This window comes from Haliotis asinina, chromosome 12 (genome assembly GCF_037392515.1).
Source record: "Haliotis asinina isolate JCU_RB_2024 chromosome 12, JCU_Hal_asi_v2, whole genome shotgun sequence".
In the NCBI taxonomy this organism is placed as follows: Eukaryota; Metazoa; Mollusca; class Gastropoda; order Lepetellida; family Haliotidae; genus Haliotis; species Haliotis asinina.
The window spans coordinates 54,530,096-54,547,838 of NC_090291.1; the positions used below are offsets into that span (position 1 = coordinate 54,530,096).

A 17,743-nucleotide genomic window follows, 5' to 3' on the forward strand; every position below is an offset into this window, starting at 1 on the left:
TGACCTGTTTAAGAAAGGAAGTTCAGTCAACGTTTATGTCATGGCCGTCAATTAGAAAGTCAGCTTTGATTATCTAGTTGAATACATTTCCCTTCTGTTCAGATAAAAAAATCTGGACCATTTCGCTGCTAAAGATTCGTTTTTGAGACAGATTCAAATGATACTCAGAGTAGCAATGCAATTACATTATTCTCGTTTCACAAGAGTTTGGTTACATGTAGTGATTAGAGTGAAACGGGGCGCTTTAATGACGACACTTCCAGAGAAAAAAATCATGACGATGGACCCAACGTATATATCATAGTAGTATTGCAATACATACCATGGATATCAAAGATGAAATTCTGACCCAAACGTACCAACAGAAGACTGCAGGTAATGGTGTCGCTGGCATCAGTGTCGCCTCAACCATAACCCTGAGTCTCATGCCTCATGTTTCGATCCTACATCCATTCCATCAACATCCATTACATTGACACATCGCCCACCCAATCAACAAAGTCATTAACAACGTCAATTTGAATACCAACATAAAGGTCCCAAGAAGCATGTTATCTTCAGCACGCAGTCGCTCGATCGCTCATTCCTACCATCTCCTTCTCCGTCGCCACCCCCATCCACGTCCGCGTCCCCATTCCTACCCTCATCTCCATCCCTGTCCCCGCCGCTATTTCCATCACCCTTTCCATCCTGTCACCGACACCATCAACATCAACATCAACATCAACATCACCGTCACCATCCCAATATACATTTCCACTGACCACCACCATTGGCATCCCCATCCACGTTCCCTTTACATTCACAATCTCTGCAGCCAATTGTATCGACGTCCCAATCCCAGTTCTCTTCACCTTCTCCGTCCCCACCCACGCCATTCCCCATCGACATCACTGCCTCCTTCTCCCACACCTCGTCAGATACGAGTAAGAACCATTTCCTACACTTCATGCATTTTCATAATTTTTCAAATGATTTGTCCGATTGTCATGCAGTTATGATTATTTCTACATTATCAACAAACTATTATAAATAACTGCAAGCTAAATTTGCGGACATATTTTATGGTTGACGGCTTGACAACGGTATAATAGCTTTAGCACGATCAGTGCCAATGATATATTATTAATGTCTACTTTCTGAATTTATTTAACAAATGTACAATGTATTAATGGGTTTTTTTCAGTATTCCCCAATACTTAAAACAAATCATCGTATATCACACTCCATAAAATGTCGGCACCTTTGGTCGCTTACAGTTCTGCCACATGAAATTTTATGTCTGTCATAATTTCCCATGCTTTATCTGGCATAATAACAACTCGAGTTGAATTCATTATTTTAATAGAGGCAGGTGTGTCGCTTCTGTTTCTTCGCTGCACTAAAACAGCATCTAGCGGTCAATCATGTACAGCCAATCCAGGGCCATCTCTCAACAATTGGATTTATCATCTTCATCGTGATTGGTGCTTTCATTTAGCTTGAATTTCATTGGTCGGTCTTATCGCATACACTAACACGAGAAGAGCATTCTTTTCACCCTTATTTCATTAGTGAATATACACACCACCTCTTTTCTTGTTAACATTACAATATCAAGTTTGAGCGAAGAGTCAGCTTGCAATAACCTTTATAAAGCTTGAATTTAAACAGATGAAATCTGAACGGAATCTGTATTTCATTTTACTAGTTTCATTTAAATTGACAATTATTAGGGGGAGCAAGGCTACAAAGCTTTTAGAAAACTGAAAGAAGGCTGGATTGAAGTCCATCTGTGTCGGCACTATTATGCAATACAAATTGTATCATGAATAAAAACATTGTGTTTACAAAAGTCAATATTTATAGTTGATCGAAGCGCCATAAAAGAACTTGGAGGGAAAAGCTGGTTTCCCGATTCCTAACGATAAAGTATTATTGCACCTGAATAATGTCACGAATCATGTTTTGTGATTCGCTGAAATGTATTTTCCATTAGTAAATGACAGATCTGAAAATAATTTAACATTTTTCTAACTTTTGAATTAATAAAATATGAATGAAACGGTGCCCTTATTGGCATTATATGGTGAGAGTGCCTAGTGCGGCTCAGTTGATTGATTGATTGATTGAAAAAAAGTATAGTGCAACTTAAAATGATTTTTAACAAGACACCTGAAAAGATGGAATGAAACATTATTCCCCTAACGCTCAATGATAATTAGTGAAACGATTACGCTGCCCAGGTTCACAAAACCATACCTCGTTAGAATAGAAATGTTTGAAAATCAGGGCAGATTAATATCAGGGAACAAAATATGTTGATTTCTTTGACCTCTTATTTGACAGTTATTGCATAAGCCTGTTTGCTGATGCATAAATAAGGCGCATGTACAATAAGACCTCGCAAACATGATGCAATGAACTACAGATGAAACACATTTTCTAATCAACGTTAAAAGCAACAACATGTCTTTTTTCTGAGTATCATGGTAGGCTGTCTGAGTTACCGTTCATGTGACACAATGCATCTTGTGATGTACCTACTTGGTACTCCCAGCCTCAACAATCAGTGAATACTCTTTCTTCTGTGGAGTAGCTCCATCGCAAAATAATGAATTCAACGTACCGTTGACTAACGCACACTTACCTGAAGTTTTGACGGACGTGGATGTTTGTAGTAGAGTGTCTTATTTTTACCAGAAACGTATGCTTTATGAAGTTTACGATATCGACTCCAGCATCTGTAACATGCGCCCTGCCTTTATTAACTGATCGACGATACACATTTATGACACACAATTATTTTGTAGACGATATACACATTTATTACCCTTGGTATCAGTTATGTGATGTTGCCATTTATCTGTTAGCAAATGCATTTTATAAGTGACCCATTCGACACAAAATAAAATATTTTCAATCAGTAGAAAACTAGAAATCGCAGTTACTGTACGCAACCGAAAACCTCAACACTAAAAACACACTAACCGAATCATTCAGTTAAAATACTGAATGCGATATGAATACAACCTCATACAGAAAGAGATTTATTATTAGTCGAAATATTATTGTTTACAAAACATGTGCTATATTTACGTTGCCTGTTTGTCATTAAGATAGTAGCTAAAAGATAAAGAAAAGAAAAAAAGAAAGAAAAAGACAATCCGACAAATATTCACAATTCAGCAATCCTCGATGAAGTCTACAATATAAAATACTGTTGTTTTATGTTTTATTTTCTTAGTACCAACAGAACGTGTTTCCTCGGGATATATACACGCGTATAAATCCTCCCAGCATCAGAAACCGAGGTCATGACGGATGGTTACAATCATATGAGTTGAGACCCGTGACCATACAGCCTCATGTTGGTCTTGTCGCGTGCCAAGCGACTGGACTCGAGACTGGAACGTGACAGCTGAATCGCCCAGGTCCAAGATGTTAAGACTAGCCCAGTAGAGGACTAGTAGCAATTGTCTGTGTCGGCCTTGAGGGGATTCACCGTCGTCAATAGTTATACATTTATATTGGGTTAAATATTTGAATAAGGATTAGTTTAGGGGATTATTGCCCTAAAGGTTGCAGTACGTGACATGTGAATGTCATTGCATGTTTAACCTCGTGTTGAAACAATTTGGCTGTCTTTATGATAGTCCACTAGAAGGGCTTACTTAATTGTGGCGTTTTTTTCCGCTAATGCGTTTAACGGCAAAAGAAATCATTACTGCATGTGACACGACCAGTAGATAGCTACTCCTTTCACTGCCTAAACCAATGTTGCATGTCAAATGGCGTCTCCACGGAATGCCTCAACTAATTAAATTATTAATTAATAATGATTTTTACGACACGTCTTCCATGGCAAATTTGTATCGGGATTGGTGGTGAAAAGTGGGTGTAGCTTGTTTAGTCTTTCATTGCAGCTACAGATAACACTGATCTAAAGCAAATACCGAGAGAGTAACTGCTAATTGATACTTCTATTAAACAGTAACTCATATCGAATCACTGTTATAAAATGATTCCCTGTCTTTGTGCTGGAACTCCAAACGTAAGTGCATTTCATGTTTCGAATGTTTCGAGATGACCTTCATAAATGGGAGACCACACTAGGGTTTGACCAGACTGATGGTGGATGGCCTTCATGAAGGGGAGACCACTCTAGGCTGTGACCTGACTGATGGTGGGTGACATTCGTGACCCACTCGTTTTATTCTTGGAGCTTACGGAAAGGGGCCAGTGGTGACCAATGGGTGGATGAGAGACAGTTCTCGATTTTATTCAGTTCCTTTTTTATTCCCGACGCAGTTCATTCTCACTATCCCAGTAGCGACAATGCAACATCATGCCATCAGCTGTTTCTGCCCAACCAAGGTGTTTGGAACACATGAGATCTCTGCTTTGTCTGTGCATGTCACCATTACTTGCAAGCAGAATGTTGTAGTGTGGATGACTACAACACTAAACAACACTGACTGAGGTATACACGTGCCCCTATGTTTGACCGTGCAGTAGCCTCTGCGCTCTCCTGTATAGAGCAAGTTACAGAGAGGCTGGAGACATGACCCTAGTAGTGCATGTAAGTTTGCATTAACAGTATGAAGCACTATTTGGTCTGCTCAGAGTATATTGTGTGTCTGGTTATTCAAATTTTAACTTCGGTATTTCTCAGTTGTATATGACTAAAACCTGGTCTCGTTCAAACAGACACACAGGCACGCACGCTAGCGTACACACAAGCAAACGTCAACGCTATAGTGATCAACGTTAACGTCAGACCCATGTTATCCCATACATTGTGGCACTGGTCGTTGAGCGCACTTTAAAATATACAAGTGGCCGGGACAGAAACAAGCCCGTTCGTAATAACGTTCTGAGGATGTTCGTTATAAGCATAATTCACTGTACAGCGCTGTTCACGGTAGCTTTACATATCAAGACATCCACATGCGTATAATTGGTAGTGACGTTCCACAGAGCAGTAGGCCTGCATACGAATCAGGGCCTAGATTATCGGAGTTCTTTTAACGCTAAGGTAGTTGTTAGATAATGTATGGCACTTACGACTATCATAGCGCTAGGAGAGGTTCGAAAATCTAGGCCCGGTCCCTTGCAGTATCTGCATGTTTTTGTAGACGTCTATTCCATGGGCTAGAGGATCGAGGATTGTCTTTAATGTAACAGAAATTGTGTTTCTTTAAAATCTGGAAACCGCATTGTTATACTGTTACTCGACCTGCTTGAGTGGACATAACTGAACACGTTAGCTTCCCGTTTTCTTCAGACAGATATTCCATGTCTTATTAAATGTCTTTTTTAACGGTATTAGATTACTGTTTAGGCATATTTAGTGAACCACAACAAACTGCATAAAGTAGAGCCAATCTAGTTTCCCCGACAAAGTACCAACCATTTCTTTATAAATGCTCTATTTTAATTACAGAGTACCACGAAATTACATTATAGGAACTGATGATATCTGAGGAACTGTTAAGTTAGACGAGCAGCAGAGGACATCAACCTCTCTTCGGATGCGTTCTGTTCTTATTACCTGCTTTTTTTGTTTGAGTTGAGCCACATACTATTGGTTGCCATGGTTACCATATATAAAAAAACACTAAGTTTATTGCACGTCCCTATTTACGTAGATTATGCTTGTCAATAGCAGCCGCTGAATTCGATTGGATATATTCATGAAAAATATTGAAGAAGTGGTTCCATGACCAAAGTTGGTCGTACGCACTATACCGATATAACTGATATTGCTCGATTTGCTACAATGTTACGTTTAACTGGCCTGATTCCAAGTACAAACTGTAAATTTATTGTTCTCAGTGTTTATCTAAATGATCTATAGTCCATTGATTTGCCATTGAGTTTATAACAAATTAAGAGTTGATGGTCTGTTGATGTTGGATGGCAGATGCAAAGACACGATGGAAAGTATAAGAGAAATAACGTCAACAAACAATAAAAATGTACTGATATAGGCTTTGTGTAAATGAATATTTATCACGTATTGGCTTATCGAGTACTTGTACTCATCCGGCGTCAGGTTTAACGGGTGAACGAACAGGTATACATGTAGTCTTCAGCATGTATCAGTGTCTTGAGGAGTTTCTAGACACTGTGACACCAATTTTGAAACCAGAGTTTAGTGTTCTCAGTGTCGGTAGCAACGCAGTGTCCTTATTAAAATGGTTTGGGATAGGCATGGTCACAATACCAATAGGTGTTGCTGCTACTTTGTACGGCATCGGGGCATGTATAACTAAAGCCAGAGTCGATGCAGGTCTCATACTGATTATAACATTCATACGTACGGTCTGGTGTTCCCCCGCTTTGGTATTGCTGGAATATTGCTAAAATCGGCGTTAAACCTAACTCACTCATTGCACACGTACGGTCTGGTGTCCCCCCTCTGTGGTATTGTTGGAATATTACTAGAATCGGAGTAAAACCTAACTCACTCACTCAGTCACTCCATACGTACGGGTATGGTACTGGCAAACCAAGAAACGCGATGGAGGCACACCGGGATTCGAACCCGTAATGATATGTTTCTGGAGTGCCCAGGTGAGTGTGAGTGAGGGAGCATGTTTTACGCTGTAATTTTAGCAATGGTCAGGCAATAACACGGTGGGAACGCCCAGAACGCCCACATTACACGTATGGGGGAATCGAACATAAGTTTGTTTTCAGCGTGGCGGTTTAGCCACTGGGCTACTCTGGGCGAACCTGCAATGCCTAAGAGAAGTCAGAGAACTCTCCACTGAAGTCACGGCCACCCGTGTATACCATTCTTCGTAGCGCCCTGGTGTTAAGATTTTTAGTTCATGCATGTTTATTGTACTCGATAATTTACCCTATTACCGCCCTTTTGATGTATTGACTTCCCTCCGTTACGTGATCACTTTTTGAGTGTTTATATCTGATATCAGGGACCCTATCGCAAATTTTGCATTAACATGCGTATCGTATATCTAGTCGCAACGATGTGTATCTTTCTCGCTCTGTTTCTAACAATACATTGCGTGGCAGGTGTAAATAGAAAGCGTACCAGATGCGTCACATCTATCAGCTGGGGCCGAATTGTAGCCGTGATACACAGTAAAAAATCCCCCAACTAGAGAGTAACCAACTTTGATCTCATAACTTGATATGATACAACAGTACTAAAATAATTTTATATTATCAATAATTCTGTGTATAATATTGTGTTACACGTGCGACATTGTAGCACCGACTGGTAAAAGGCACAGAAGGGAACTTTTTCTTTAGATTGGCCGCGATATCGGCAAAACCGCAACTGCGATAAACTATTCAACTATTGCAGTTATAACTGTGCCTATTGCCAGTCGATGTATCCATCCATTTGGTCTTCGGCAACTCATGTTTGTTGTGAGAGGTGATTGACTTAATCGGGTGGTGAGACTTGATGCCTTGGTTGACACGTGTCATAGTATCAGAATTGTGTGGATCAGAGCTCATGCTGTTGATCACTAGGATGTCTGGTTAAAGTAGCAGTGATGGGCACAGTGTGTGTAGCCCATTTCTGGTATCGTAAAACCATATTCACTCACACACCAACATCATGGCGTCAAAAAAGTCGCGAACATGTTGACCAGTACCTTTCTTATCTGTGTTCTACACGACGGCGATTGACTGGTCAGCTAGGGTGCAGGACGAGTTATGAAACATATTTCATGGTAATATACTTTCGTAACTGGCTTTATCGTCTGAAGCAGAAATATTCAAAATACACTGCAGCGCAAAAGACTGGATACGTTTGCACATTCTTATTTCATTCTGCAAACCGAACCAACAATCAACAGTCAGGTGTGTCATATGATCCACAGCCGGTGAAAATATAAACATACCCACATTAAAATTCAGTTTGACCAGAACGCTACTGGTCAAAATCTGCTGGTTCTGTGTCGATTTCCAAGTTAAACAGAAATCCATGTGTCCAAAAATTCATTTTGAAACAAGAAATAACACCGAAACATTTTATAATTAACAATTGTGCATTTAAAGTTTACATGTCACGTTTACTGCAAAGTATTTACGATGGTACAGCACAATATATTGGAAATATAAATCTCAGCCCAGCTACAAATCTCAAAGGCAGCGGTAATAACAATAAAGTCACTGATAATGATATTCATCTGGTGACAGCGGGGGGCAAGCTTGACTGGACTGGATATCCTGGGGGAGAGTTTGATCTCCCCACAAACGCTACTGCCGATGTAATGTGAGCTGACTGAGACACGTGCCTGATGCCTGATAATCCCAGACATACTCATTCGATGCGGAATAGGTACTAAAGGCTTTTAGACTGCTCTTGAATAAAAATACATCTAAGTGTAGTGATTTATACACCGTGTCCTCTACTGAATCTTAACAGAGACAATGTAATACAATGATAACACTGCCACTTAATAAGAAGCCTCATACATCGGGAATATATGTCAGGTACAGTTTCATCGAATGGCCATTTCTTGTTTAAGTAACCTCAAACACGTTTTTCTATTGCTCACCAGCTTACACAACGATCCAAAATATTGCCTAAAACATGTTACAAAACTTGAAACATAAAACATAAAAGAAAATATAATAAACAATTAAATGACATCGTTTACAACTCTCGTCCAGGCTGAACGATATGTGAGACATTCGTCAGCTCGTTTTCTACAATGAAACCAAAACAAACAATAATGCCACCCAGATCTGTTTTCCTACGCACGTGCAAGTGTTCTGATAACATCTGATTATGGACTCCATCAGTCGAAATCCACAAACCTTCACGGTCCATTATTAGGCCACGTCATAGTGGCCGCAAGCCGGGCAACAAAGGACTAAAACAATGAGTTTACACTTGGCTGAAAAAAAAACGTGAAGATAACCGCTGTAGCAGCGGGTGTGTCGGAGAGGTAGGTGGGTAAAAGAATATCAACCCTTTCTGCCTCATTGTTTCGCGTCCCGGGCTGCTGGGTGTAGCCTGGTGAGAACGAACCATCAAATCTCTGTCTTTATGACGGGTGGTCGACCATAGGCAAGGGAGGGCAAGAAAGGTCTCATGCTCCAGTAGTCTAAACTTGAACAGGTCGCGCAAGCTTAACAGGAAGAACAGTGCAGTCGGTGAGAGAGATTAATGACAATCAATAATGTATAATTATCGTTATACGGCACAAAAAACAATAACACCCGTTGGAATCATTCTAATGGAAACGCATTAATGGAGGTCATATTTGAATAGGTTCATATTTTTTAATATGGCGAATGTGTTAAAATGTTATGAAGCAAGACTTTTTTTTGAACATTGACGACGAAATAATGAATAAAAGAGCAAGAGCTTTAAGCCACATCTAAATGTTTTCATACAGATTTGGGTTTCAAGTAATGAATATATGGTGGGAAATTAAAGATTAAATTATCAAAACTAACACATACCAAACTACAAATGAAATATATATGTCGTTCCTCAGCAACTATGGATCGGCTCCACAAATATTTGTACAATGTATGAACAGAGTTCAATTAAACTGTATTTGTTCGCGTCAAAGAACATCGACCCCATACAAGACTGTATGCATTGATTGTGTCTGTTTACTGCTTACTGAGTATAGGCAGTCAAACAGACAAACCGGTGGATGATAGTGTGAACATCAGCTCATAGTTTACAACTGCATGGGAGACGCTTTGCAGGTCTCCCAATATGTATTGAACATCAATAATATACTGAACGGTACTGAACATCTTGCATGTCGTTTGTTGCGTGAAGGCGACTAAAACATTCAGCTCACTGACTCAGAACATACGTGGCACGTATACGTGGAGATTTGAATCAGACTGTTTCGTAGATCCTGCAGCTATGCGCGCTGCGACGCAAATACAGTTTACTGCGTTTCTCCAAAGCGCTGACAATCGAGGATTTCATGTATGTCTGGCGTATAACTGTAACTGCAAATGTCACGAATTCAGTCATGACATTTGCGTACCCTACACTTTGCAGTGGAAGACGGGTAATGTCAAGCTTGTTGTATGTCACTTTCAGGATCGTAGTAAGATTAGCAACTACGTCTTGGAAACAACCCCCTCCTCATCATTTTTATTTCGATATACTGTGCAAGGAGCTTAGTGGGTGCCTTGATTTCCTTCAGCTTCACTCCATTACACTTGTGATTGGTCAAGCTGACAAACTAACGATCCCACACAAATAAGAAAAAACATATTGCATTTGTTTTTAAAAAAAAACAAAACAAACAACAACAACACACTTTAATACGCGCTGGGGAAAATATTATCTGTGTCACAGGGTGAGGGGGTTAGTTTATCACATACATTGAACTGGACTAACATTAATAGGATTTGGTTTAAAGGTGATGTGTGGTTATTTAAGGTACAACGTATTTCACTGTGTATGTTAATAATGGTGGATACAAATATTGGAACAGGAGATCGGGAGCTCCAAGTGATCTACTTGCATAGAGCTGTGTGTAAAGATTATTATGTCTGTGGAATATATATTTCAAAGGCTTAACAATCTTTACACACACAATATACATTTTATATATTTTAAGGAGAACCCATTAATTCTTATGATAGACCATAGTTTACCAAAATGAAATCTTTAAATGGAAATAAATGAGAAAATGTCCAGTTGTAGCTATCAGTTTTATTGGCATATGGGACGCTAGGGTAGCCGAGTGGTTGTGGCGCTCAATCTTCTAGCTGTAGCCCCGAATTCGAAACCCCACATGGGTACAGTGTATGAAGCCCATTTCAAATGTCCCCGCTCTGATATTGCTGGGATAAAACGGTATAAAACCATACTCAGTCGATTGGCATATTGCATTTAGTGATATTTTTTAAGGAGAAGCCATTTGAACACACTCGCCCTATCTTGGCGATCTCGGACGCCGTCAGTGTACCTGCACCTCTTACTCCATTACTATAGATGTCAGTATTTATTGTTTTACAGCTTATGTCAAAAGGAGATGTATTAAACAACAACAAAGATTAAAGTAATGATTAAACCTTTAATAGACGTATTTATTCCCTTTCAGGCAGTATAAAGTGATAAATCCTGAATATTATCAGTTTTCCAGATCTGGTTGTTTTTCCTGACACAAGAAACCCAGCTGATTGACTGCCGTCCAGGGTGAATGTATTCAGGTGAGCCTATGCGTTCTGGAGGTGTAATCAACGTTCAGACGAGAAATAAGCAATGAAGGAAGACTGCTCTCACCCGGTCTGTCCGATCTCCTTTACCGCGGCGGTAAAACAGCGACATTGGGTGCCAAAGTGCCCCACCAGCCTCTCAGTGGTGATGCCGGACGGCTCCCTACTAACGACCAGTAGGGGTTATTGCGATAAGGATCTACGGCTTTGTAGTCATTTTCAGATTCATATAAGCCTATTTGCCGAGGCTAATACACTTTTCATGCCAGTGTGGACAATTAACTTCGTTAGAGACTCGTAACGATTAGATGTATACACACACGTGTCTATCAATAAAGTCATGACAAACGGTAATGGTGATCTGAACGTGCATTCGACGTACTCTCTGTTCTCAGCCCATTGTCAGTCATTATTTAATGAGAAAACGTGTGCTTTTAATCTTTCTTAATGTAGAATATTGTCTTTTAATACATATCCTACCCACCACTACTCCATGCGAAGCCATTTATGTATAATATAAAATCCATATTTGGTTTGTAGGACGCGCATACGCATTTCAATGGTTCATACATCCATAGCGTTTCTCCCCTCATTTATATAATGGGTATTTAGATGCATACGTACTTTGTACCCGTTCCTCACACTCGTCCTGCCCTCCATCCAATCTATACCAGTGTCTGTGTACACGACATGAATGTCCCATCCAATGAAATTAGTTACATATATATGGTGGAATATCTACCGTGACCTACGCGAATGGTTGCAGCAGATGCTATCGGGTGAATATATCTGTTAATAGCCGATGGACATACAGGTAAATAACTCCCACGACACAGCATACGTTGTACTGTGCATGACCCGATGGTTGTCATGTCGTCAATTCGTGAAAAACATTATTCATTTTAAGCAGCTCACATCAACAAGGGACAAACAGAATCTGAGGGAGGGAGTGACTAGGTCAACCCATGTCATAACAGCGAGGGGTCGAGTACCGTTACTCTCATAAGATTGCCGCATTTACGTGTTGCAGTAAGAACATCGTGACAAACACAACTCAGTAAAATGATTCACGTGAATTTACTGCTGTTAGACAGAAACAGACATAGAAGATGGAAGTTGCAAATAAATGTATTGCATTCCTGATCTTCTTTCATTGTTGCTTCAGGGTATTTTGTAACGTTGTTCATGTTATAACATGGCAGAAAGGCTGAAACCGATTCAAACTTAGCGAAGAAACACGACTTGATTCTTAACTCATCTTCAAGCTACACAGTGCGTCTAAATATGCTTATCTAAGCTTGCCATCCTCAGTCTAATCTACCGTATATATATAACAGTCACGATCATCTCGCGTAAAGAAATGTCAGCCAGCAGGTATACTCTGAAAATCGTGATCAATCTCTAGAATAGTCCTATCATGTTGTGAAAGTCGAGACCTGTTTGTTATATGTCATTAGTAACTTATGGATAAGTCACTTGGAAATTCGCACATGTGCACCAAACATACAGAAATACATGCATATGACCTCTGTTGTGTGCGATATACACGAACTTTGGTAATTGTTTTCTGTTTTTTATTGTATTATCCAGTTCTGTTACATACAGGTGTTACAAATCAAACAACCGAGCGTGCGTCACTGTCGAGCCAACTTGACACCATAGTGTAAAAATCTGCATGAAAATACAATCGAAACATACAACAAAGAAGAAGTACTTTATATCGCTGTATGTGTTATAACTCAAATTGTATGGTTTGAGTCTATGCAAATGCTTTCTGTGGAAATCAGATGTATTTCTGTCCACGTAGCCTCGCAAAACTGAATAAAGAATATGCGAAAACATCAGAAACATCTTCTGATGGGATTGTGACCATTTAGCCATCCAGCTCGTGCGCATTTCATACGGACATCGTGTTTAAATAATAACCGATATACCTTTCGCGTTGGCGAGATGATTTGGCTAATGAGCTGCCATTATTTCCTCATGTCGCCTTCTGTCCGCTCCTCTGAAAAACAAGCTTTGCCAGATACCCCGACTCGTGCAGCTAGCGCATAGACAACCAGAGCCTCAATCCGCTCATGAGAAAACTGACAGCGATAGAAATTTCATTCATAAACTCACCCGTAGTATTTACACCGCACACCGCTACTACGAGCAGCGATACCTTGTTTAGACAACTCGGATCTACAAATAGCCTACGCGATAAGTGATCGATTTCGTTATCGTGCAAAATCACCCCCAACAACAATTATATATAGGCATCATGACCTACTGGTTTCATTCCAAGGTGCTTGTGATACGACAGGATTTCCTACACCGCCGTAATGTAGATTGTAAAAACAGAATCACACAAATACAAATCTAGGCCACTCGCTTCCTTATACAGATCATGAATAATTAATCGCGATGACGGGCACCTCCATATATGGGCATGTTGTTGAATATTGATAGATAGATTTGCATAATAATTCACGAAGTGGCTACGGATTGTGACGTTTCGGATTCCTATGTCGAGAATCACCATATATGGATGACGTCGTCTCTCGGCTATGTTCGGAAAATCTCCGAGTCATAATCGTCCGACCAATCAGAAAAGTGGAGTGTTTAGCGACTTGTCACGCTTATTGTTATGTATTGCGATGAATGAAGAGCCGAATGGCACCATGCTATCACTTGTGTCTAGCGCGCTGCGTTGTCGAGTTACTGAGAAACTGACAGTGAGAATGCCTCGAGTTGTTTCTGACCAAAGGGCAAAGTTTGAAAACGACGAACTGTTTAGAAAACTCAGTCGTGAAAGTGAGGTATGATGTTTTCGGAGATTTTTTCCACCCGGAAGTGCTATGATTTCACGTGTTTAAGTTTGCCAAGTTGTGTTGCTCCTCGGAATACCGTCACTAGATGCCAGGTACCAGTTGTGGTGACAGAAAGTTTTCTCATGGAGTATTTATCTGTTGCAGGTGAGGTATACGGGGTTTCGGGACAGGCCCCACGACGAAAGGCAGTTACGTTTTCACACCGAATGTCGAGAAGGGCACGCCGACGTGGTAAGTGTTTCTCAGCGTACTGACATAACCTCACTGTCAAAAAAACTATATATTTCATGCCAAGTTCGAGTGCATGCTTACTCACACATGACGCGTTCTTCCCCTACTGATAAAACCATCCCATGTTAGTTTCTGTTGTAGGGTCACGCTGGTGTTTACACTATAAACACTAAGTCTTCATTAAACCGCTAAAGCCGAGCGACTTCAGCATAAATAATGGCCTGTTTTACCACAAGTACACAGGTCCTAGGTTTATAAAACATGTTAAAGCCAGTCTAAAAAGTAAACTTAGATAAATGTGTTTTCTTTCAACGAACACTGATACTCGTTGTTTTGCATGTATGTACATGTGTGAGATATGATGTATTATTAGCACGTTGGTCGTGACACAAGCCCAGCCAAATCACCTGGTATCAGAAGTCCTTTCCTCTTCTAGCGACGTATATTTCCGTCCGTGGGGTTTTCTATGTTATTTATAATGCTGACATAAAGCGTGAACTATCGGCGGCATGTGTCTCGGCCGACGGGCCAGTGGTCCGTGTCACGGCGCTCATCTCAACGTTCAGCTGTTTAACTAAGTCTCGGTTGCTCGACTTTTCCTCGATACGTCGCCACTCCCAAACACATATCTTGGAGTAAACTGCATATATCTTTCACTGGTAACATGTACAGTACACCCTTCGTGATTCAATGATCTGTGAATCATCGATTCTTGTCGTCGCAATGTATATACTGGTGTTGTTTTTCAGTGAAAGTATTGAACAGTATTGCATGTAGTTTTTATCCTTGAAAATATTATTCGCATGTATGAAGAATGAACACAGACACAGCGATTTCCCAACCGTAAAGATAGACTTTCACATTCATTTCAACACATCAGAATAATATATACATATGACAGTTTGTTATATCATGTTTGATGTTGTTGTGACCGACAGGGACGTGGTCGACGCTAATGATTTATGATTTTTAAAGACATTGTCATGGTCCTATGTGTGATATATTTATGATTTTTGCTGCTAATAGGCTTTCACAGCCACGGGGACAAATCTCCAGCTGAGCTTTGCTGCCAATGCATGGTCGGATAAACCCGAGGATAGAACGCCCACTCAAGAATTTGTGAATTTCGACCGGGAGCCAGGGAAGGTTAGTCAAGTCGTATTTAGAGGATACACATTTTATATTTGTGTGGGCAAAATAATATTCCACTGAGTTCCATACTTTGGATGACATGGTCTATGTTGTAAGTATAAGATCAACGTTGTGTTGACATTATTCGTAACACGGAAGCAATTATAGCAAGTGCATACCTGCCATGAGATGACTGCGGAAAGGTGTTACTTTGAGACTACTGCCTAGTTATGACATGCTGTGATTTTCTCGATATTTTGTGAAGACTCGTTTCACAGGGAGAACGTAACATGTAATTATACGTATGAGCAGCGAGGAACCCCTTTAGACAATCACCTTTCCGTACTATCCAACACACCCATAGTTCCATACATTCAGTGCTGAAGTCGACGTTCATCGACAAGTTACTGAAGCGCTCACCGTTCATTTGAATCCGCCGCGGCCGTGATGCAGATTGCTGGGCAGTGTTATGTTGCATGAGGTTCTGTAGCACCGATCAGTCAAGGACGTTCGAAATATGTCAGGTAGTCATTACAGTCTTTGATTAGCAATAATTATTATTTGCATTAAAGAGAATTTCTAACAAAGAACGGGTGTGATATGTTACAAATGAAACGTTTCATGAGGCCTGAGAGAACTGGGTATATTAGCGATTGTATTGTAGTCCGTGGGCTTTTGCTTGTTATTCGTAACACGAACATTGACTAATGTTTAATATGATAGACATTGAATATTGTCGATTTCTTGTTGTTTGATGGTGTAAGCCAGCACGTGTAGCCGGATATCGGTATTATCCCATCCCCCAGATTGCTGTGTAGGCGACACCGGAGGGAAACATATTCCAGTCGGTATTATCTGTAGACTAATGAGTTGGTTATTGGTTTATATGCTTGTTATAGCTAGTTTGATATGTTTCATCGGATACATCTGAGGTGAGAAATTGTTATTTCTTATAACAGATGGGAATACTGTCTTTTCTAGTGAACAAATAGGCAGTGTGTGGTGTCTATTTTACGGTTTCGTTTGTCACGATTCACAATTAACCAAATACTTTACTTTCGAAGGTGGTAAGCAGTGTACTGTTTGTAACATGTTGCTATGGAGACAACATTGCAGATGTTTCTTGTTGTTTACAAGAGTAACATAGCTATGCTAAAAATATGTTTTTTAAACACTTTCTTAATTATTTACGAAGCAAATATGCTGTGGATGTGATTTAACCACGCCTGAATGCGGCCCCTCACTGGGCTGGTTTCCATATCTTTAAATTCATTTCTCTTTAATTTAAATTTGATGGGTGAGAAATTATGAGGGTCGAACAAATCGTGAAATGCACACAGCTACCTGCGAGGTATTGTTCAATATTTATAGGGGGTCGATAATAGCGATTCAATAGCAAGGAGTAAACAGTTCCAAGAATATTACCCTTACATTGAAATAACACGGGTTTGTTAACTTCAAAGTTTTAATATTTACATAGCTGCGATTTTTAACTTAATCGTTTCTCGATCTGTTTTGGTCGGTGTTGTTCACGTTGATGTGAATTCGTGTTAAACAAATCGAGACTTGAAATAGCGTGGTCGCATTTCTATACCAGTGCTTCTTGAAATACGCAGGCTGTTGACAAACACATATTCAGGAGAATGTTTGAATAAGTGGGGGTCTCAGCTTCATCCTTGTCTCCATTCCAAGGATGATTTATAAGCCTGCCTCGTAAGCTAAATGGGTTGTTTACAATCATATTTTGGGAGAAACGATCTGTGGACAGATCCTTTGTATATAGACGAAACTTTTGTACAGCATTTGTAATCTTACGAACGACTCCAGATTTTAGGTTTCAGTTTCAAATTCACTTTAGATACCGCAAAAGTTAGTGAAAACCGTGCACAATCATATGTAACAACTGGTGTGGACATTTCATATAATAGTGTACACTGTATATAACCAAAAGATTTCAACTGAAGTAAAATGTGGTACCATGTCGCAGTTTCGTCCAGCTCAAATTCACTATTTGAAACAATCTGTTCCGCTACATATACAAGACGTGCACAAATATAACAAACTGAACGGAAGTTTAATATTAAAAAAAAAAACCCGAATGTATTATAACTGGTTTTAACGCGAGTACACGACACAGTGTTGCACATCGTTTATTGGTATTTAGACCGGAGTTGAGGGTTACATTTTAGTTTCGTTGGTAAGGAAACGGCGACTTCCCTCCTGTAGGAGCAGTAGTAGTGAGTCACATGGACGCTTGGTGTTGAAGGCTTGGCGAGGTGTGTGACCCATCTGCATTGCGCGTTCTCGTAGGCTGTGAAAATCGGTTACACCTACATACGACATCCTGATTTTACACGCAGTTTCACTACAGCACAGCTCCACCAGTTAGAAAGGTTTTCCAC

The 17,743-nt window shown here is 40.1% G+C and overlaps 1 protein-coding gene across 2 annotated transcripts in view; it reads left to right on the forward strand.

Annotated features, from left to right (window-relative positions):
• Positions 1-13,493: 13,493 nt before the first annotated feature.
• LOC137258500 (core-binding factor subunit beta-like) overlaps positions 13,494-17,743 on the forward strand; it is a 48,190-nt gene continuing 43,940 nt past the window's right edge. The window contains exons 1-3 of one of the 2 annotated variants that reach the window (XM_067796194.1): positions 13,494-13,967; positions 14,124-14,210; positions 15,237-15,356. In XM_067796194.1, the coding sequence (XP_067652295.1) occupies positions 13,716-13,967; positions 14,124-14,210; positions 15,237-15,356 (459 nt within the window). In that variant the 5' untranslated portion in view covers positions 13,494-13,715. The remainder of the gene's footprint in view (positions 13,968-14,123; positions 14,211-15,236; positions 15,357-17,743) is intronic. The other variant, XM_067796195.1, reaches the window with a different exon arrangement.